Source organism: Pleuronectes platessa, chromosome 3 (genome assembly GCF_947347685.1).
Source record: "Pleuronectes platessa chromosome 3, fPlePla1.1, whole genome shotgun sequence".
In the NCBI taxonomy this organism is placed as follows: Eukaryota; Metazoa; Chordata; class Actinopteri; order Pleuronectiformes; family Pleuronectidae; genus Pleuronectes; species Pleuronectes platessa.
The window spans coordinates 17,139,374-17,163,140 of NC_070628.1; the positions used below are offsets into that span (position 1 = coordinate 17,139,374).

Sequence of the window (23,767 nt, forward strand, 5' to 3'; positions counted from 1 at the left end):
CCATGGGTTACAACAGACGTCAATCAAACTATTGCCTCATTCATTTGTGTAATTCAAGGTATACTGTATGCTTTGAAATTCTCATTGTTAGCTTAAATACTAAATTCAGTCTCTTTTGCATGTGTATACACTGAGCTCACAAAATGTTTGGTCATGGAAAGTTGGTTAAAAGTTATTGAAAGTCATAGAAAAGTCATGGAAATCCATTGGTCAAAATGTGTATGAACCCTGTGTATTATACATCAGGAGGTATTGTGTAAGTCAGTGCTAAAAATGAATCATGTTACTGATGTTGTAACTAAATTAGTTAACTTTATCAGGGCAAGAGCTGAATCACAGACAGTTTGTTGCACTCTTGGAGGAGCATGAGACTGAACATGGGGACATAGGCAACCACACAGCTGTCAGATGGGTCAGTCTGGACAAAGTGCTTAAAACAGTATTGGACCTGAGAGCAGAGATTCAAGAGTTTTGTGAAAAGAAAGGCAAGGACAGCCCAGAGCTCTCAGATGCAGACTGGATGGAAGATCTTGCATTTGCTGTTGATGTCACTGCATTACTGAATGAGCTAAATACCAAACTGCAAGGCAAGGGCCTATTTGCACATGAAATGTACAGCCTGGTGAGACTTTCATGAGAACGTTGCAGTTTCTTTCAAGCCAGCTGGAGGGTAACATTCTCAACCACATGTCATCACTGAAAGAAGCCCCACCATCAGTGGATCACCTCCGCAGGTACACTGCTGGCAGAGCACTTTAAGTCAGCATCACTGCTGGAGTTTTATTCTTCTCTCAAAGAGGAGAACTTTGGAGATGTTGGTTCTCTTTGGATCTACTTACATATGTGAACAAACATTTTCTGTGATGAAGTTTAACAAATCCAGATACAGATCCTCTCTCACTGATGATCACCTGTCAGCTGTCCTTCGCATATCCACCTCAGATATTCAACCTGACTTCAGTGCACTTGTTCATGCCCAAAACAGACTAGATTTCTCTCATTTAACAAGAAAAAAAAAAAAAAAAACAGCAAATGGGGTGATTAGACTATATGTAAATAGTAATAGCACTTTGTATAGAGTTAATTTAAAGCTGATCTTTGGAATACTGCAAAAAAAATTCATACTTTGTTCACAACTGTTCTTGTAAATGTTGATTAAAGTGTGATATATTGTTGGCGTTATTACTTTGCCTGCCTCACTTTTTCATTGCCTAATCATCACATTTACTCTTACCTGTAGAAGCTTATCAAATTAATATGAGTAGAATTGAGTTCAGCTTATTGGTCCGGCCCTCCACAACTGACATGTTTCTTATGTGGCCCCTCGGGAAAATTAATTGCCCACCCCTGCCTTAGAGTAATCAGAAAAACAGCTTCAATTATCTTTAATTTGTGGATTTCAAATTTCAAAAGCTAAACAATGGCTACCAAACTGAACTCAACAGTTGGTGATATTGCTTCTTTGAAATCAAGCTCAACAGAACGCTTAAATTGCACTTTTCAGTACAATTTAAAATATCTTAAATTACATGTTGCATCAATCTTCAAGCAAGTCTGTATGGATTAATCATTTTAGATTTGGATAAATCAATACATTTCTGTTTCTTTCCAATCTAAAAAAATTTAAACCCATTCCAGATTCAGATATTGTCTGTGGTTGCATATTTAACTTTTCCTTCTAAGATGAATCTCTGGATAATGTTGTTGATCAAGCTCTATGTTTTCTTTACTCAGACATTATAGAAATGAGGGAATATTGCAAAATCATTACTCCAATTTTGTCTTTTATTTAGAAAAATTTAAATGTGGAAGTTTTAATACTCACTAAATACACTGTTATTTACATTTATTCATTTGTCAGAAGCTGATCATCTAAAAAGACATAAAGCACGCTCCAGTCCACAATGGAAACCTCATCACATAACATGATTTAAGAGAGAAAACCACAATATACCTACAAATCTTTTTATTTACACATATTTATTCCTCTTTGAAGTCTTAATACTTCCAGCAATTATGGCAAATGATTTATTTTGTAAACATCACTTTCAGATCAAATTAAATCTCAAATAAAAAACCGTTGAACCTTACAAAGATTACTAATATTCAGTAATGCTACAAAAAATGATCATGCTTTCATGAAATAAAAGATCAAACTATCTTAACATGTAAGAGATAAACAAACAGCTGCCTACAAAGCAAAGAGATTATTTTGAGGCTACATTGATGAGATTATAAAAATATATACATTTACAGCCATTTTAAATAATTCTGTCAATCACTCAGTGTGTGAAGTATTGGTTTGTGTGACCATTTATCAAAATTGCTCTGATTATATCAACATCTCACAAGAGAAATTATTAAATAATAGAGGTTATTGTGATTTTGTGTGTGTCTGTGTTTGTGTGTGCGTGTGTGTATGCATCTGTGTGCACTGCAGTCAAGGTGACCTCGTGTTGATTAACCCAGCGGGCTCTCGCTCGCTGCCACGTCTTGCTAAAAGCTCGACCTGCCTCTGTGTAAGAGCCATTCAGTGGCACCATTAGCAGAGAGTGGTTCTGACTTGAAAAGGCTCCCAGACGTCCCAGCTGAAGAGGAAGCACTGAGCCGTTAAACTGGGCGAGTTTTAGTCTCTGTGCTGAGTTTCTCCTCTACAGCTTCAAGCTACACCACCGCAAGGCAGTGAGAGACAGAGGACACAGGAGACATGGCATGTGTCTGTCTTCTTACCCATTTCTGCTGTAACCAGCCCACTGACTGCTGGTCAGATTTCACATCACATAAAAAAACTCTCACTATACCTACATCACACTGTGAACAGGTTTTATCAGAACTACTTTCTACACTGAAATAGTTCCTATGAAAACTGCTAATTGTTGTATTTTTAGTGTAATTTCTTCACATCATTCCATTTAGTCGTACATCAGCCGCCACAGATCACTGATCTCAACTATGTTCACCAGGGGGCAGCATCCACCCACGAACCTGAGAGTTCAGCTGATTGATATTTCACGCACAATTGTGTAGTGGTGTTGAGAGGAAGGAACAGCCGAGCCCAACTTGTGATGTCTGCATTCTGGTTGACAGATTTTACTTTGATAGTCACACACAGACGTCTGTGGACACGCCTGTCGTCTGACATGTTCATTTTACCCTTACAGAAAGAAGTATACCTCCTGTAAAACCTGTGGCAAGATGATTTAATAGCGCTCGACTGAACTGAAAGAGTAGCCAAAAATGTGTGTTTCTGTGTGTGTGTGTGTGTGTGTGTGTATGTGTGTGTGTATTTTATACAGTGTAAGTATTATCAGCTTCCTTGTTATCACCTCTCAACACTAATCACCAAGATCACTTCAGCCAAGAGTTTACTGGAAGAATAATTCACCTCTGGACCTTATGAGATGACTCACTTTACTGCTTCGCCGAGGGTATTGAAAGAAAGAGTACCTCATTGTTACTTGTTGTCTTTAAAGCAACACCATGCAACCTTTAACCTAAAAACAGAAGCTTCAAAATTAATTTGGTGGTTCACTGACATTGAATAGAGACAATGGTTCAAACCTGGTTCCCGCTCCTCACCCTGAAATGTCAATTCTTGCTCTGCGTAACTAGTGTTACTTGATTTCCTGTGAGAAGTAACGGACTGACTGTGGCAATCTAAATAGTCCGAATCAGGACCGCATGTTCAGAATTAATGCGTGACTGTGGACATGTTTAAAAAGACTTGAAATTAATGAAAAAACTGCGTCTATCTCTCTTTATAGTTTGTGAGGAAACTTTTAAGATATCGATAAATCAATGATCTATACCGCTTATCTTATTGAGGGTCGCGGAGGGAGCTGCAGCCAATCTCGGATGACATTGGTTGAGAGGCGGGGTCTGCCCCGAACAGGTCGCCAGCCTATCACCGGGCCAACATACAGAGACAAACAACCAATCAGACAGTTTAGAGTCTCTAACCAAATGTGGCTGCAGGTGACGCTGTTTCTCAGTAAATGTTACATAGTGTTGCTTTAACAAATCTTAATAACCACCACCTCACCCTGATATTTTATCACCGTCCATGACATGGATTTCCTTTCGTTATTTCAGAGCTACAGCGAGTAAGACTGAAATCCACAGAAGTATCCTCACGGGCCCCAGTGATCCGACTCCATTGGGGGGTGATAGTGAATGTGCCCTTGTGGTATCCATCCTTAGGATTTGGGGGCTCTTTATTAAAGCACTGGCCACGTATCTCCCAGATTTGCTGCTCATCAAGGAGCAGTTGTAGGGCTCGTCTGAACCTTTCCTCTCCAGGTCACTGTGGATAGTCAGCCAACCCCATTTCTCTACACGTTTAGTCGTGTTCTGCTTTATGGAGCCGGCTGAGAGATTGTGGGACCCTTGAAACCAGTGCACATCCCCGTCTGGGTGGACGCTGTCGAAGGTGCATGAGGGGCCGTCACTTGTTAAAACTCCCTGCACCATCCGAGCACAATCTGAGGGGAGAACCAGAGAAGAGTTTTTAAAATGCATTTGATAAACAGAAGGTTAGGGACACTTGATATTTTTATTCAGGCATGTGAACCCATTAATTACACCACATCGCACAGATGTATCTAACCTTAACAAATCCCAGGGGCGCAGTAATGGAAAGTGCATTTAATTTCTTTACTGCGCTCAACTGTACATCCATCTTTTACTGCTTTACACTTAGTCTGCACTTTATTTCAGATAAATATTCTGCTGTTAACTCCACTTCCATTATTACACCGTTATGGTTAATTTATATTTTAAGATTTTACACACTGAGTGCACGATGAGCTTTGTTTAAAATATGATGCAGGCTTAAATGCATTACACTCGCCAACCTTATTTAAAGTTCAGATCTACTCAATCAGCTGTTACATTAAACTGGATTTTAATAAGTAACTCTGGCCATTTATAATGATTTGCTAGTTGTAACGAATGTCTTCATCAATGAACGATAAATTGTATTGATGCTTTATACATTAGCCATGACAAATTTATTTTCCTTAATGTTCATCTTGTGTCATTTTTTCTAATAAGTCATTAGTGTGCAGTTATAAATACTGAATGTGTGTGCATAAGAAGTTGTCTTCTCGATGATATAACTAGCTGAATACAAACCTAATGTCATGATGGAGCACTTTTTAAAAACTTTGATCTATAAAATATTAACATACTATATATATATTATATATCATATACACCTTACACCTCTGTATGTATAGAGAGTGGTGACAAATGGTTCTCAGCTACAGTGCATCAGTTATATTAATCTAATACAAAATGTGGCAGATTTGACCATATATATTTAAGCACATATGAACTGAAAGTAGGTCTGTATTTTTTTACGTGAGCCAAACTTTAAATGCAAATAGGAATTTGTCTTCTGATTGATTATGTTTAAAACAACTTTAGAACAGCTTTTGTTCTGTAAGAACATTCCCCAATCTTTTTTACCATTCATGTTTCAGAACATCCTTTTAAAACGAGTTTTAAGTCTGGCAATAGACTGACCAGCTTTAAGATGAATTGTGAGCATTAAAACTTTAATTCCGAGAAGAGAAATATTGGAAAACAGAAAAAAGGCAAAGGTACAAGTGTATATAAATGTTTTAACAGTGAAGGAACTACGCATCCCATAATCCATTGAAATGTATCCTTTCCAACGACTTCCAGCTCATCTTGAATTAAATTTTTTTGTTAATTTAGTGTTGCTATAAATGTGGTTTGTGTCTTGTATAGATTTTCATATGGTGTAAAGTATCATAATCTGTAGCAATGCTGAATGATCCCATTGTGGCTAACCGGATTTTCATGGATGTGGTAAACATTTCCGTGGTAGCACCAAGCTCAACCAATCAGAGGCATTGCAGCTAAACCTGAGGATTGTGGGTAGTGCAGTAATTCTTGACATCACTAATGAAATGTGTTTTTCTGGAAACACAGTTGATCTCATACAGACTTGATGCTTCTGCAGGAGCACATAACACCGTCACACAATCACGTAGCTTGTGGCGAGTCTACCTTGGATGGCTAAAATATTATGTCTGATAATATAAATCTCTATTCAGAAATAGAATGGGACTTTTTTTTACTTTCAGAGCCACACTACTGAGGTTTATTATTGCATTTTACTTTTGTGATTTAAGAAACACTTGTTGTAAATTATTATCTTATTATACATTCACTCCAGCTGTTTTATAGATGTTGTTAAGATACAACGCTGTGTGATCAAATAAGAATAAATGTGGACTCTCACCCTCTAGCTCCACAGTTGTGTATTCGTGCAGAGCTCCCTTGTTGGAGTGAAGTTTGCACCTGTAGCGCTGCAGGTTCCTGCTCTCCTGCTGTGGCTGCACTTTGTGAAAGATGAGGGACAACCGTCCTTCTTCAAACTCGCAGTGGAAGTCCCTCTCTGTGCTACTGTTGTATGAAACGTTTCCTTCACTGTTCACGGAACATAAGGATGTCTTGCTGTGGGACCACCCCATATATTTGATCGACAGTCCAGTAGGAGAAGGGGACACTTTGCACTCTAGAGTAACCTGTTGGCCACAGTCTGTAGTAACCTTGGGACTCACACTTAGTCCCACCAGCTCTGCAGAGAAAGAGAGAAATATTAATTCAATTAAAAAATAAAAATCTTGCATAAAATATGTCAGTTTAATTAAAAAAAGTTTTACCTTGAATTTATTTATGACATTATGTGAATATAAAAATGAGCCTTGTGTCTGTTTGTTCTCCCTTTCATTTATCTGCTGTAAAGAGAAGGACTCCCTCACCATGGACTTTTGCCTTTGTTATCTTGCAGGCATTTAATATAGTCATAAAACAATTATATGTGAGACACTAAAAAAAATAGCTTTAAATCAGTTTTATTGAGTGGTTTAAAGATTATTCTTTACATATTTGATCTTTTCTCATTATTATTCCTGGTTTTTAAAGATATATGTGACCAAAAATAATAATAACAAAACAATACGACAAAGAAGTCTAATTAAATACACCTGAAAATTTGAATATATTTGAATATAAAGGTCGACAAATAGCCAAATCAAACTGTTTAAATCTTTTAAATAAATAACTTTTAGTTCTGCATACATTTTTATTTATGTCAGACATATTATTAATGACACTGTTACATCGATAAGAATATCCCACTCTATTATTCTTATCTTACACCCCATTCAGTTTGAATTAGTTTGAAATGGTGTCACATACCTTGAGTTGTCAAAGTGAATACTGGCAACAGCCAAAGTATGTGTAGTGCTGTGAACTCCATTGTCACCTCGTTGGCATTTCACTGCACCAGGGAGAACAGTCCCATCAGAAGTGATCATGAACAGGTTGAAACACTGGTCTGAACAGGCTGATTAATGTGTGTTGAGTCTTAAAACTCTGTTATACTTGAGTGGAACTGACCTCGGGGGAATCGATGCCTCTCTCCAGCTCTTCTCTGGGAGCTCCTACTCTCCTCCTCTCTCCTCAACAACAGTGCAGTTCTGTGTATGCCCTCCTTCAGACTTCTCCCTTTGTGCAGAACGTTAATGATTAGTGGGAAGGCAAGTTAACGTCGAAACTAAGGACAAGGAAGTGTTTCTGTGTGGATATGTGAGAGAGAGAGAGAGATGAGAGCGTGCAAGAGTGACAGAAAGTGAAAGAAACAGGGAGACGGGGGCGTGAAGGCCTATTCATGAAGCTGTAGATGCTGCCACAAGAAGAGACTTGTATGACGAGCTTTGATGTGTTGCAGCTTCATTTCACTGCGTTCGGCTCTCACATTGATTTTCGCCAGGACATTGTCACGTCTGTTAGATACTGTTCAAACTCCGTGGGTACAGCCCCGGGGGGGTAGGCTTCTCATCTTTCATGTTCTGAACACTCAGCCTCACTCAGTTTAAGGGTTTCATTGTGTCTTATTGCAAGTTCACTCGTTTATTAGACAGTTGATGGGAAGCAGTCATGTAATCATGGAAGAGTGAGATAAGTGCCAGTAATGCACACAACTACTGGAAAGCCAGTGTTGTTTAGAACATAGCTTGTTTCAGGAAGAAGTGTCGGGTGAGTGGCCAAACCCTTCTGTGTGTGTGTGTGACCTTCACAGGCCATTCGCATATCGAATTTCATTTCTTTATCTGATTCATTTTCCCATTAACAACGAATTAGAGGTCCAAAAGCAGCCTTTAGTTTCTCCCTGATTCTGCCTTAAAACCCCTCCTCCTATCATGTACAAGCTTTCATTTATTAACTGTTTATAACACACTAAAACCGTTATTTTAGATTGTACATTTGTCCATTAAATACACATTTTATAACATTACCCCTGTGTTTGACTGCATGGTTAATGAAAATTTACACCAACTTCCATGTAGAGCTTCAAGTAGGATATGTTTTAGCTGTTGATTTATGCATTTATAATTACACAGTAACAAACACTTACTAATATGTGTGCAAGTATTCCCTTTGTTTGACTGTGTTCTACTATAGTATTAGTTGTGTTGCTTTCTGATAGAGTATATTTAACTGTAGTTATACCTGCAGTTATATATATAAACCACTCAAAAGTGTCAATGCTTTCACTCCTGCATTTGTTGGCAGATTTATTCAGTCCAGTCACTGGTTTTGTGTCTGCATTAATTTGTATTTACATATTTTTTTTTCATTTACTGCTCCACAGGAGAGAAAGTTCATGTTTTGCCCCGTCCTGTAATCCATCTTTGGTTCTGTGCACATCACACATTCACACTCTCATATTGCAACTAGGGATAAACATGCTGTCAGACTCTCAGGCCTTCCCTGCCCAGAATGACGGCAGCGTTGCAGCTTATTTACACAGTGTGTCCAGTTTTATCCTGTACTTAATTGCTGTGGGGAGCAGATTACCCATAATGCTGAGATTTATCTGTGGATTTAACATGATTTGCAATAAACCGCTGAAGTTGTTGAGTATCTGTTAAATTAAGTCCGACAGTAATTCTGCGCTAATGAGAGTTCAGTTATGTTTGAGTCCTGCTCCGGACCTGTTGCTTATATTAGTCCTGTAGATATTGTTCCAGTAAAGTGAAAACCACAGATTATATATGACGAAAACCTCACATCTTAAAGCCTGGAAATTGCTGAAGTTAGATACATAAGCCCTAAAACGCAGGTTAATGGTCTAATTTCCACCGATGCTAAATACTACTCGGCTCAGTGCATGTATGATTTTTTTAGAGCAACAACCGGCAGAAGTCGTGAGGTTTTAAATGACAGATACAGAGTGTCCTGTTGAACCTGTTGGGGGATTACTGCATTACATGAGCAGTTGATCTTCCATTGCATCAGAGCCTTGAAGATTCTCGTACAAGCAGCATTCATAATTCCTGCGTATCTAATTCCAGTTGAAGACTTTTAGCTGTTAACCCAACCCCTCCCCCAAAGCACCACTAAAGCTCAGCCTTAACACGATTTAAATAATCTAAGCTTCATGTGCAAGAACTCAACTAAAAAAGTTAGGGGAACATATTGCAAGTTTCCATCTAAAAATGTCACTCGCGGCATTTGTGCCAACTGAACAGAGGCCTCCAGGTTTTATGTGGGAACAAATTATTTTAGTTAAGCTAAAAAACGAAACAGCTGTGTTGCACAAATATACACAATTCTTTACTTTATCGCCTCACAATGATGCGCTTGGTCAACAGAGTAACACATTCGCATTGACATTAAGATTGTTTCACTGAAGCTTCTTCAGTAATTGGACAGCGAGTCCGATTTCAGAAAATGTACTGAACTCTGTGAAATGCAATTTCAGAGTAAAGTTCGGACCCAATTTTCTGGATTTATCCACAGGTCATGTCTGAAAACGGCTAGAATGACTCTCAGGAAATGTAAAGTACCGAGCATATTATTCCTTTTGTATATTTGAACTCTTCCAGGCAAGTTGTAAATATCAGATTGAAGAGGCCCACAAGCACAAAAGAGTATCTAGAGCGTGGACATATAGCAGGTACGAGTGGAAGGCCTGCTGTGAACCCATAAAGGCGGGCTGCAGGGCAGTCACTCCACCGGGCTCTTAGTGTCATTGGCATTAGAGGGCTGCAGGTAGAGCCACCAAGAACATCACATAAAAGGTGTCTAGGTGACTGTAGCTCAAGAGGGTTTTAGAGGCTGATCACCCCCAGCTTGATTGGCCTGTCTGAAGCTCTCAGTCCCAAAACACACTATGACCCCGCCTTCATCCCTGAAGTTGTGTCCAAGTCGCTCCAACTGGTGTGTCAAGAAACGTTTACTGTTTCATTTTCTCACAGATAACTCAGACTGCGATGGGAGCTGCTGCTGGTGTTGCTGGCCTGTCAAAACCAACAGAGAACTGCTGCGTAATGCTGAGATAGTTCAATGTTCCTGTTAAGATGTTTCAATAATTCTTACCTGGGTCAGCTGTTTTACACTCTCTTTGTAGACACGTCTTGTTACACTCAGCAGAGCTTGTTGCCTTTTCAAAAAACTGTCTCATGTCTAAAACCTTGTTGCTAACTAAGATTTATGAGCGCTTGGAGCAATAACCTCTTGCCATAAACCAGGCAGCTCTTTATGAATTACTGTTCATTTGACAGGTAAATACACAGTATAATATTCATGCAGGACTTGCAGAGATATCAGCTCTGCCCAGTATTTCTAGGTCAGGCTAACAGTCAGGTTCTGTTGGTTCTCCCCCCTCCTACTGCCACACCTTAAGCTCACTTGCACTTTAGTCATTCCCTTCCTTTCTTAACTGTAATCCAAACAACTTGGCGTCGACAGCTGTCTCTCCAGTTAAACCTAGTGGAGCAAAGCTGGCTGAGCAGGTCTATTAAACGCACCCTAAGCTTTCTCTTTCCTTTGTCCTTTCAACCATCCTACGTGCTCTGATTCCAGCCATCAGTGGCATGGTGGTATTGCTTCGTGAAGCTATTAGTGATGATTCATGACATCCCCCAAAAATATGGATTTCTGGATTTGATTCTCTGTTGAAGAGGCAAAACAGTTTGAGCAAAAAAAATGAATTTCTTTGTTGGAGTGGCTGCGTGCACGTAGCAAGAGACTCGCCTCTCAAGTAAAATTGAGCCAATTTTCCAAACTGTCACAGGAGCTGCTCAGTGGATCTCTGCAGGGAGGTGATTGTAGGCTGTAACTGTAGTGTGGTTTTATGAGGTACAAAAGCCTGAAAAGGCTGGAAACACACAGCTTTCTGAATCTTGTCACACTGGGTTTTTAGATATTGTGAACAACTTTTTTTATTTGCTTTGTATTTACAAATATATTATTGAGAAAGTTCCTTATCACCTGGGACATGTCAGTTGAGACCTTGGTTGACATCATATGTTTTCAAAGATGAACAAGACGGCCCCTCAAAGTGAAGCCAAAATGTCTTGATTGCCATCTGGTGGTTGGCTGAAGAACATGTAAAAAAGTCCCATCTTCTTCATGTTAGCGGATTTGACACGGACCAAACGAAAAAGTCGAGCTAATCATCAAATTCATCAAAGATGCTATCAGTCATTTAGATAATCCCTAATACACTATTATGGCAAATTCATCATAGGCCTACATTTTCCAGTATTCTTACTTAAATTAGTTATTCTGCATGTGTTTTCTTGAGATACAGTCCGCTGAGATCTCAGGGCCATTGACAGTACCACAGTTTGTGGGGATATTTGATCCACACATACAGTACTTTCATGTAATGGCAAAGATCCTTTATCAAAATATAAACATCCATGAGCAAATCTTTGAATATATTTCTTCCTGAATGTTTTTTGAGTTGACATGGCCAAAGCAATTTTTCTGAATGCAGCAGTAACATACACAGGGAATAAAGGGAATTTTTCCACACACTGTTAACACCTTATACCTGACCTTGACATGAGCAGTACTGAAAGACTCTGCTATCGGCTGGTTATTGAAATGAAACCAGTACCATTCAGTTACTTACAATGGTACTAATACAGAGGTGTTGTGCAAATAGAAAGAATGTGACCCAACAGCAAACAGTCACTCGGGCAAATCAACAAACATCCCGATCGCAGAGAAAGATACTATTCAGAACACCTGAGACTGTCAAGGTGACAGATAAATCCTTAATGCATACCAACAACCACAGACATGAATATGCTGATGATCATTCAAAACTTCAAACACTAATTTATGATCTGAAAATCTAAAAATACATAAAAAAAACTCTTAACATGGCATCCAACTTCATGATAGTACACAAACTGGACCATAGAGATCATGTTGTCCTCGTCTCAGTATTCATAGTTCTATGTACATCTATAATTCCAGTCTACCCATGAGTATGGTTGGATACTCTTCACATTGAAATCAATATCGTACCAGTTCTGGTACAAGGAACCGATGCTACTCTTTTCAGTACTCTGCTCTGAACTTCACCTCCTGAAGTAAAATCTCTATTGAAAAAAACAGGTACAGGAAGCAGAATGCTCCCTTAGTTGTTTGAGATCTGCCAGTAAATCATAAGAAATAGAAAATTCCAACCAAGTACAAGCAAACCAAAAGTGAACAAGAATGTTTCTTCCAGCCATATCTTCCGAGTGGCGAGTTATTACCTGAAGATGTCAGTGAAGGCGTCCTGCTAATGACCTGATGGCGCTTTTAAGCTATCAAATATGAGGTTCAGCTTTTATCAATATTTTGTGTAGTTTGCATAGGCTCTCCATAGATTGAACTTACTCTCTCACCCAGATGATGTAAGTTACTCTGTTAACAATTCATTTAACGTAAATTGGTGCCTGGTTGTACTGACATAATTAGGTCACAATGTTTAGTACCCGATCTTACCCATGAGCTGGAACTCCAGATTGGAAACTGTTATGTTGGCTCTGCCATCCTCAGACCTCACCTTTACATGTGACACGACTTGCCTTCCACAAAACTCCTGTCTCCGCCCTCTGTGTGAGCCCTCCAACTCTGAGGACGTCTCCATCATACACAATCATCGATCACTTTTATGAGCTGACCTGGAAGCTTCGCTGCACTCATAAAACCACCACCCAACCCAATCTCCCCCTATAAAGACTACTATCACGGTTAATGTCTGTTGGAAGGTTTATTGGAGGGCGCACCACGAGAGCACTCACGAAGCGGAAGAAGTGTCCTGATGGGTCGAGTGAAGATGTGCACATTTTAGAACTGAACAGAAAAGACAGTTTAACTTAGGATCCAGTAAAGATAGAGCGTCTGACCCAGAAGCTGCGTTCGTGTCTTATGTTATACGAGGAGATCGGAAACAAGAAATCCCTTCAATGACTGTCTGCTGGCTGAACTCCCACATCCCACATCTGGTAATAAATAGGAATATGCATCCGTCAGCATATGAGCAGGTAAAGGCCCTGGCAGACTCTACAGGGTCCTGGCATGTTGTGCATCCTAAACATTTGTTTACAAGCTAAAGTTAATGAGAGTTGAGATGAGAACTATAAAGTAAAACACAAACCCAAGTTTAATAAATGAGTTTACATCAGGTTACAAGGTTTCTTCTGTTTTGCTTTGTTTTATACCGTTTTTTATTTATAATATAATAATATTGATATGAATGATGTGACGATAAATAATAAAATTGCTGTCTAAGCCCAGTGTGTATGTGACTTGCAATGAGACTGTAAATAAAGATAAACCTGGTGGCTGGCTGCAAAAATAGGTTATAAATCCCGCCTCCTCTATGTTAGTGGATGTCACATGGGACATGGAACAAACTAAAAAGTTAATGTGCATGTCAATAAGATGGTTTCTGTCCTTTTAGGGAGATCTTATCACACTGATGTTTGTCCAAGGGTTTACGTACTGGTAAATTTGGATTTAATTAGTTATCTGATTCTATAAAAACAGGGAGAAAGACAAACTCGCAGTTTAAGGCTCAAAATGATGTATGTGGCATTCGTGTGTCTGGGATATTTTGGCTTGCTTTCTGGATTGTGTGCAGTCTGTGGTGCCAGACAAATTGGATCTTTAATTTTACTTATTTTTTTACACTGTATCTTTAATGTCTTTTCAGCTTCTGTGATGAAAAGCAGATCTGATGTTATGAATGATTCATGTGCCCTCCCCTAGCGCCTCATCCTGACAGTCATAAATGACCTTTTCAATGAACAAGAGCAAAAACTCTTCACCGGTGACAGGAAATGTAGATAGGAAAGGTTAAAGCAGAAAAAAAAGAAGAAAAAAAAGAATGTCTGTTACATTTAAGTCATTTCCAAATGAGCGCACCAGTAGTGATGTGTTTTTCATCAACCAGCAAGTTAGCCATAGCTGAAAAGGGGAGTTACCATATAGCGACAGAGACACATTTGGCTACAGCAGCTTCGAGTATGATGAGTTCACTGCCTGCTTTAAACACAGGATTTCTGAAGAATTGTTCCTCTTGTATTTCATAATTTCAAATTATACTCCTCAGTGACTAAATAAACGTATTGGTAAGTGCAAGAAAATTTGAGAAAGCGGAGGTTTAAAGGAATAGTTAGCCCAAGCCGAATCCAAAAAAATTGAAGTAGCTGGTGACCACTTCTGCAAATGTGAAAAAACAACAGAAAAAAAAGCGTCATGTTTTTAGCCTAAATGTCGGCTGTTATAATGAGTGACTTTTCATTTCTCAGTGAACCATCACTGTAAGGGTTGATGTCTTATTATTCACACAGAGGTTAAGATTTGTAAAATATTTGGAATCTGTGATGCAGATATTACATTTATTCCTTCTAATGAAATAATTACTTAATTGAAACTGTATAAAGTTCTGTTTACGTGATTTGTGTAATAAGTGTCACGGCCAGAAGGGGTAGAAAAAAGTTCCCTACTGCAGGGCTAGTGGCAAATTATTTGAAAGCTCAACACTTTTTATGTTTTTGATTTGAACCTGCTATTCATCAACACATGTCACGTTTCAGTGGGAGAATCCCCAGCGGCCCTCAGATCAATGAAAAATCTTTTGACATTTTTCAGCCATAAATGCGAATAATTGTCTGACTCTGTGGGATAATTTGATTTTAAAGGTCACTCCGCTTAGAATGTTTGAAAAGACTTTACATCATACTGATGTACACAAAACTGTGCACTGCAGCCACCGCATGAAGATAGAGACATTAGGATCATCGTGCTTTGCCATCTGTGGCCTCATGCTGCATCCATCTCACTGTAATCTACAGGCGGTTACAGGCTTCAAAAGGATGCAGCTGAATAGTCTTGACTGTGGTGCAGCTGCCTGCTGCAGCTGGCTGGAACAAGACTTTGAGGGATTTGACAATGGAATGGAAAAACCATAATGGGATGAGGTTTTGTTGTTTCAGACATAAAAGATGTATGACACCTACAGCATAACAGATTGCTGTTGTGCCGTGAGGCTTTTTGGTATTCTATTTCATTAGTCTCTGATTGCTTTATTTCATATATTTCCTTATTGATCGTTTTTTTGTCACCCGAAGAGCCTCATAATCACAAATCTGTGAGTCTATTTATGGTTCTATACAAATAAAGTTTTAACTAGAATCGTACTCAGGGGAGCGCGTTTCTCTGCCAATGCCCACCAATCAAGCTGCACCAGATTTCTGACGCTGAGAGAGATCAGTCCCCTAAACATGCATGTTTTTTTAATTAAGGTCCATGAAATATTTTCTGGCAAGTCAGTGAAAAATCTGAAAAACTTTTGTCCACAGTTTTAAACAAAGTTTGGAAAAAATCCCAGATCCGCCCCCTGATCTGGAATCGCACTTAAATAGGTTCCTCCCTGTGTTTGTTCATTTGTAGACTAATTTATTGAATTATGGTTTACTAGCATTGTCACTGTTTCTGCATGTGATTAACAGATTCATCAAATCCCAGCTGTTGTTCTTGACCAGCTCAACATTATCTACACCATAATTCTCCCTAATCCCTGGAGGCACAACCATCTCAGGGATCCTGATCCTTTATCTTTTGTTTGGACTGTAAATGGGTGGAATTTAATATTCAGACACATTTCCCTCGCCTCCTGCAAAGCTCATTGGTCTCGTCGGCAGCTTTGATGTGGGACACATTTATATGTGGGGGAGCGGTTATCAGTCTGAGACCAGCTATGAGAAGATCAGAGACATGTTTTTTGCGGAATCAGGAAGCTAATCTGGCTCACGGCGTACACAGGGTAGCTGGCCTACCTTCTTAGCAAATGCTTGGCCGCGCTCGAAGTTGACGCCGATGTTTGCTCTTTCAGAGGATTAGTCTCTTCTGTTTGCTCGCACTTTGCAGTTGCTGATGTGTTATTGCAGCATTACGTGGCCCCAAAATATCCTTTATTTTGGCTCGACTCCCAGATGAGATTCCAGTTTCTAAAGGTGTTTTATGATCTGATGCCTCAGTGAAAAAGATGACCTCGGTGTGATTAACAACTCTGAGACAACCACTTCTCACAGAAGACATGTTGCTTTCAGTGGCAAAGATTTAGAGAAGGTGTATTCCTTAATTACAAAAAGGGAATGATTATGGTAATCATAATGCGAGCACATAGGGCTCTATATGCATTCCATTCCCATGTCTGAGATATTAGTTTTCATTTACTAACAATGCTGCGCAGATGTTCACAAGCTGCTGCTTACACTGCGGCTGCTTTAATTGAGCTTTAGCACATCACCTTGAATTGGGGAAGGTGAGTGTGCATCAGTGTTGCTGCAAAATCCCAAACAAAGGATGAACCGAGAGGAAGAACTATATCGTGAAAAAAGTCATGCCAGTAGCTCTCTGAGGTTGTTCAACTTGTTCATGCAGGAACATCCACATGTTAAGAGATTTAAAAAGACACAAGTAATAATAGTAACAACACTACAGATAGTTTTAAGCAGGAGTATTTAATCCTAAAGCACAGCATCAAACTAATTACTTTTTTGATAAATAATAAGGGAAAATATGGCGATCAGGCCAAATATTTGCATTCATTTCATAGACTGTATATAAAGATGGACGACATGACGGCTCCTTAAAGGTTAAGCCACGATGTGGCTGGCTGCAGTATAAGTCTTAAATCCTGCTTCCTCGGTATTTATGGACGGTACATGGATCAAACTAAAAAGTTAGCTTAATGTTAAATAAATGTTCTCAAAATTGGTTTCAATCATGTCTGGTTGTAATCATTTCATTGATGTTTGTTCAAGTGTTAAGATTTCAAGTAAGTTTGGTTTTAATCAGATCAGTTATTTGATGCTATAATAATGGGGTTAAAAACGTCATGATTGACAGCTGAAACTGGTTCGTATCTAGGATAATTTAGCTTTATTACTAGACAGGGATAGGAAGTGGATATGCATTGTCCATCTTAATATTCAGTCTGTATATTGAGTGGGATCAATCTCCAGTGCCCAACACCTGTAAAACAATTCTGTATATTACATTTCATTTCATTTAGCTTACGATTTTATCCAAAGCGACTTCAACCAAGTGAATTCATCCATGAAGGTACGAACCCAGAACAACAGCAATGCAGCATTGACACTGCAACACTGAAGTCAACCACAAGGAGGTAATACTCCATGTGGTTACTTCACTGAGGCCTGTGCAAAGGGAAATAGGCTGCCAATGTTCTAGAATACAAACTAAATAGACTCTGGTGTTTAGTTCAGTGGCAGCTACACACACACACACACATACACACACACATACACACACTCCTCCAGTCTGTAAAACCTTAACTATACTAACTTCCCGCCTCTATTCCTTCCTCTCCCATTGTTAAGGTTGATGACTGAAGTGTTTGTGTTAACCATAAGGGTGCCATCCCTCTTCACGCTCCCTCAAATTGTCCCCTGGCATTACATCTCCAGCCCAAACTCTGTGTACAATTACCAGACGCTCTGCCTCATATAGGTGTTCTCGCCTCTCCTGTGGCTGCTCAGTTTAGGCCCATCCATCTCCGAATTGACTATATTTAGACATATAGGACCGGCCTCGCTGCTGATGGGATTCATGGCCAGTGTGTATTAGCCTTCTAGCCTCCCCTGGGCACTCGTCCGCTGTGATTTAGTGGAGCTGAGAACCATGAATTTCAGTCAGGCACTTGAGGAGAAGCATCTGCGATTTATGCTTTTGTTTACAGGGTGCTGTGGGGACCTTAATTTGGCAGTGGTGAGAGGGAGAGAGTGTGTGTTGTCTACAATAAGTGTGTGCGTCTGTGTGTTTGTGTCTGCATGCAATTGTGTCGGATTTCTGATAAATAAGTGCACAGGTGGAGAGGGAAGAGCTATGTGTTTATTTTTGACTTTTCCAAAGTTATACCAAGACTAAGATTCTCAGGGGAGCAGAGCATCCCAGATGGGTTCTACATGTTTTTGTATTTCACAGGTAGGATGCAGTGTTAAGCAGAGGGAAGTTGGGAACCGGAGCCTGCATGGAACCTGCAGTGTTTTTATTCTCCTGCAGGATACACCCTCTCCAATGTAAATATACTATGCAGTATTCTTAAATGCATTGAACTCCGGATAAACTCCTGAACTTATTCACAGGGGTTGTATGTAGGAACGCAATTGTCTTAGTCAGTTGCTGCACACATTCTCTGGAGTACAAATTCTGGATGATTTCCAAATGAGCCTGTTTGAGAATACAGCAGGAGAAACAGAAAGGAGAAACTCAAAAAAGATAAGGATGAATAAGAGGTGCCAACCACAAAGAAGATGCAGACAAAGATGTCAAAGACAAAGTGTTGTTTTTTTATACTAGTTGATGTCACTGCTGATGTGTGGTAATCAAAAAACACCCAATCTCTGCAGCGGAATTTATATGTTAAGTACTACATGCTGTGCCCCCCCGCCCCCCAACGCCCTGGAGATATCCATTTTGTTGTGAACACGCCTGACCGGAGAATCTCCTCCTGATTTGTGTCATATGTGAAACTCTAGAGAAATGAGTCTTGAAAAGGAGTTTATGTCTGAGCAGCTCTAGTTGCAGCCTTCAACATCAATTTGATACAACCCATAAAGGTATCAGCCTAAATGTCATCCAGCAAAAGATTGCTCCTGACAGAGTGCCGGTCAGATCGTTAGCATCCGCTGATCCCCCCTTTAAAGGAATTACCCTTCATAAATGATACCCCTGTCCATTAGTGCATATAATGAGCTGTTTGAGTGCTGATGGAAATGGCCTCTCTCAGCGCTCCCACACCTCTACAACCCAGCCGCTGAGGATAATTACACGAGGCACTAAGGAAGTGTCATCCATTATCTTTGCCTTATAGGTCACCAACACACCCCTTAAAAACTCGACCAAGACACACGTCAATAATGGATTCCTGCAACAACAATCTTGGTGACCTCAAAGTGTTGAGTGTTGACCTTGTTGGAGATGAGACAGGTTTCCACCTGAGGGAGGGCGGTGGGAGCAAAACGTGAGAAGGAGGCAAAGAGGCATGAGAGAAAAAAACCTGTAAGCATGTGACGACCTCTGCCAGGTCTTGTGTGTGTTGTGCTGATGTTACGCTATGTGTGTGTGTGCGCGTGTGTGCTCGTGAGTGGTGCGCTTGTGCGTGCTTGTGTAATATTTTTTCTGAAGGTTCCTGGTTGCATAGAGCTGGAAGCCATAAGGGAAGTTCATGGAGGCAGCTGGTCACCGCCTCCCAATACATGATTAAAGACTTGCTCATCATTCAATGGACTCTCTCCTCTCTCGCACCAAACTGTGTTCTGTTTGAGTTGTGGATTTTTGCTTTATTAATTTAGCATTTATTCTTGTTCGCCTGGCTCTGTCTTCCTTCTTATTCTTCTTCTCTGCTCTGTTCATTGGCGGGGGGCAACCATTGTCAAGGCGCAAGTTTTATCTGAACAAAAGTAGCTGGTCTCAGATCGGACCAAACTGAACCATGGTTCGTTGGCAGTGTGAAAATACTTTGTTGTATAGTTTGGACTTTTGCACCAGTTGTAGGAAGTTAAGACCACATTAAACAATAGAGGGGAAAAAAGGAGTAGAAGTTGCTGGCAGAATAGTAATAAAACCATAATCACATTCCAATGAACTCAATTCATCAGTACATTTTCTCAATTAAAACCAAAAGACTATTTCCTTTTTTTTTTTATTCCAAAAAGTTGGCCAATAATTTAGCCGAATCGACAACACAGGAACATCAGACACTCCCCTTTCTACAAACCAATCAATGTCAAGTAAAGGTCATGCAGGTGATGATGACACAACGTTTGTATATCATATACAAGTATTTTGTGTTCTCCCTAAATAACAATGTGATACCAAAACTAAGTGGATCAAATGTCCACAATGTAATAAGGACGTGAACGTTGGCTCAGACCTTGATCCAGACTGTCAGGTATGAACACCTTGGCTAAATTCAAATAAGTTTTGTTCAATAAATATTAACTTCAATATATTAAATATACTTTAATGTACTCAAATAATTTGGTGTTCTTCCTTTGCTCTATTTGCATTGCCAGATGAAATCGAAGCAAGTATTAGGCAATACATTTTGCTCTGGATCCTGCATGTGAGCCATGTACTGTATGTGTGTCGCAGTCACACTACGCTGACAGACACCATTGTTCTTGAAGACTGATTGTTGGAAGAGGAGCGTCAGGTTTCCAAAAACATTTCTTACATCAGAGACCAGAGTCTCATGACACTGGCAGGGAAATATTTTCCTAACTTGAGAAAAAGCCTAAACTATGTGCACTCTTTATATGGACATTCATTTCAAACATCAAAGCACGTCCGAAAATGAATACAGAGGTTCTGCTCCCCACTGACTTTTACACCTTTGTCCGACAGCCTGGGCAGAAAGCAGCAGGGCTTTGCTGCTGTCAGCGCGCGGCTTGTCTTGAACAGAGCTCTGATCAAGGTGATGGTCAAAATCAATAAAAGTCTGACAAGAGAGATTGCCAAAGGCTTGCTGGGATACATCAGTCACCTGAAATTACTAAAGCAACAGGAAAAATGGCTGCAGAGCTGACGCGGGAAATGCCAGAAAGCAAAGCCCATGATCTCAGTCAAAATAAGACGAACGTAGAGGTAAACATAGGCAGGAAATATCATTAGGTCACCGACCTTTTACCCCTTTCTTCTAGGAAACCGCAGAGGAAGTTAACAATTGGACATGCACGTGTTGTATGAGCGAGGAACACAGACTGGACTCTCGAAATAGAATCAGATTTAATTGTTCTTGCTCTTTTTTTTATAATGTAGCTTCAAAGCAGCTCTGTTTAAATTGTCAGATGTATTATTTAAATGGTCCTTACGAGGATGCCTCGTAATTTGAAAAGCTTGTTTGACAAAGTCTGAAGAAAGGCTGGTTTTAAACAACACATTTTAAGTTAATTAAATTGCTATTATGTTTAGCTGCTAAATTATGTATTTCTTTATAACTCTTATACTGATGTTTCTATTGTTACTATCCCCTGTGCTGCTGTTACAAGGCAAATGTCCATGGGACAAATAACACATTCTTATCTTTTCTTATCTTATCTTATCTGACAGTATTAGCAAGCAGTAATTCCTTCAGTTTTTTATTCATAATTTGTCTATGGAACAAAGATGTTATCTGGAAGCTTCCCTTCAACGAAGAACAATTGTGTTTACATTTGAGAAGAGGAAGACTGGAAGGCGAGAGTTTCCTGTTTCAACACTGAAGCACAATGTTTCCTACAGTTTGCTTCTATATTTTAGGAACATTGTAATTTTGCCTGAGAGAACTTCCAGCAGCTTCTCTTCCCGAAACTCCTCTTGTTACCTTTTTTAAAGAAAATCGGACCAAGCATTGGACCAAATACAACCTTCAAATTACACTGGGAAGTTTGCCGTGCTGAGGCTGTCAATTTAGGGCAAGTCTGCTATATTACTTTGGTGTCAAGGGAGTTGCTCCGTGGCCGTTTGGGCCAAAACAAAATCATCAGAAATGGATTTTTAATCCAGTTGAGAAAGTTCTCTCGCAGGGCTCCAGACCTTGATAAGCATTTGCCAGCGTACGTTTTGAGGAAAGCTCGTCCCCACTGTTGAAAGACTTGAAACTAAATATCACATCAACAACAAATGCCAGCTTCACTCTCAGTTTTTAACATCTGCAGGAAGATGTGATTACTTTCTGTTATTTTGTAGAAATGAGTCATATAATCAAATAATTTTCTTAAGATTTCTAATCTCTTCTCCTGAGGAAAATTTGGTTTTGACACTGTGAAGTCACACACTTAAAAACATCACAGATAAAGCTGCTTTCATCCTTAAAGTTGTATCTGCTACACTGACCCCAGATTGATAATTAGAAAAGCAATTTCCCTCTTACCTCTTTTCTTTTTCTCATGGATGGCTGTTGAATGTCTTCTTTTCAGCTCATGTCTCTCCTGGACTAATCCACTCTCACTGCTCCACCGCTGCAATCTGCAAAGAAGCATCAGTAATGAGCTGCTGAGTCACTTCCTTTAGTGAAACATATCCTCTCTGAGATACCTTGACTTCCTATTTTGAGTGTATTCACTGGTGTCAAACACAATGGTCTTCCTTCCCTCTTTCCTTCTGCTGCAGTTAAGGAGTGCATGTACATAGCATGTGGTTTTCCTCTCTGTTCAGTCTGCTGGGTGTTATAATGTTTGCTCCTGTTGTTCATCACAGTTATAAAATGACAGCTGTTGTCGGATTAATCTTAGTTTTGGTAATTTTACCAAACTTGTGTGAGGGTTGAATTACATGCTTCAAATACAGTAAATGCTGTAGTGGTTCCCAAAATGATGAAGACTCTTGAAAGCCAAGCCAATTTAAATATGAGCTCTGTGGTTCTTAAAGAGGACATGTTGATCCATATCCCCCACCTCATGTTCTCTGAGTTCATGAAGCTGTTGTCAGATATGAACTATGGATCCGGACATTGTACAGAGTTTGTCTTTCCCAGCAGGAGATTTTCGGGGTCAGACGTGTTAACAAGAACAGGAAAGTGTCGGGAACATTGTGGCGAGAGGTAGAAGCCTGCAGGAGGGCAGGACGTATAAATTCCACTGTATATGTTACAGTGCATCAACTCTGGCATCGAACCCTTGTTGTCTTTACAAGCTGACATCTTCGGCGGAGTCTTCTACGTGTACGGCACTTCCGGAGTTCAGTGCACATCTGATGCCTCGTTTCCACACTGTTTTGCATCATTCCATTTCATATTTGGACTCCACCCACTGATGTACAAAGATTATCTTTAGTTTTCCCCGTCTGGTTTTGTGGAATATGTGCCTGGAGCAATATCGGGACAATAAAACTGGACCAACATCACATGGTGACAGATCAGTTAAAGCACATCAGTTATGTAATAATTGTATCATTATATCTATTGATATATACAAGTAAATTAATTTATATGAATTTAATAATGAACTCTTCCACATTTATACTACCTAAATATTTTTTTAGCTAAATAGGATTATTGAAATTTGCAATGTGTTAACTGGCCGAACAGGTTTATATTAATTACACGATGACTCGACACCCCTTTACTATCAACACCGTCAGACCACAGAGCTGGTGGAATCACTAATAACGTTTTTATGTTAATTAACTTCCTGTGGCAGGAAATGCATGTAATCTGTCTCTGACCTACTGCCACAGCTTAATAGGTTCAACGTACATGGAGGCAAAGAGAGAAACAAAGAAATGTGGAAACGAGGTGTGAAGCTGCGAGAGGGACCACCTCGTGTGTAGGATGTGGTGGAGTCACTTCACAGAGGGACAGTCTCCACCTCCACAGTGTGACAAGAGCTTCTGGTAATACTCAGATTGTGAGAGGTTTGATTTTTTA

At 39.7% G+C, this 23,767-nt stretch overlaps 1 protein-coding gene across 1 annotated transcript; it reads right to left on the bottom strand.

Moving 5' to 3' along the window:
- Nucleotides 1-1,825: 1,825 nt before the first annotated feature.
- Nucleotides 1,826-22,351, bottom strand: LOC128436808 (uncharacterized). The gene is made up of 5 exons (XM_053418674.1): nucleotides 22,274-22,351; nucleotides 7,435-7,542; nucleotides 7,234-7,315; nucleotides 6,272-6,610; nucleotides 1,826-4,481 (listed from the first exon to the last, which is right to left on the bottom strand). The coding sequence occupies exons 3-5, from the start codon at nucleotides 7,292-7,294 to the stop codon at nucleotides 4,084-4,086; spliced, it is 798 nt and encodes a 265-aa protein (XP_053274649.1). The 5' UTR covers nucleotides 7,295-7,315; nucleotides 7,435-7,542; nucleotides 22,274-22,351; the 3' UTR covers nucleotides 1,826-4,083.
- Between the last annotated feature and the right edge of the window lie 1,416 nt (nucleotides 22,352-23,767).

Coding starts and splice junctions, on each gene's coding strand:
- LOC128436808 (XM_053418674.1), bottom strand. CDS start 7,294: ATGGAGTTCACAGCACTACACATACTTTGGCTGTTGCCAGTATTCACT. Junction 6,611..7,233: donor ATTCACTTTGACAACTCAAG/GTATGTGACACC, acceptor CTTTCTCTGCAG/AGCTGGTGGGACTAAGTGTG. Junction 4,482..6,271: donor CACAACTGTGGAGCTAGAGG/GTGAGAGTCCAC, acceptor TTCTCCCCTCAG/ATTGTGCTCGGATGGTGCAG.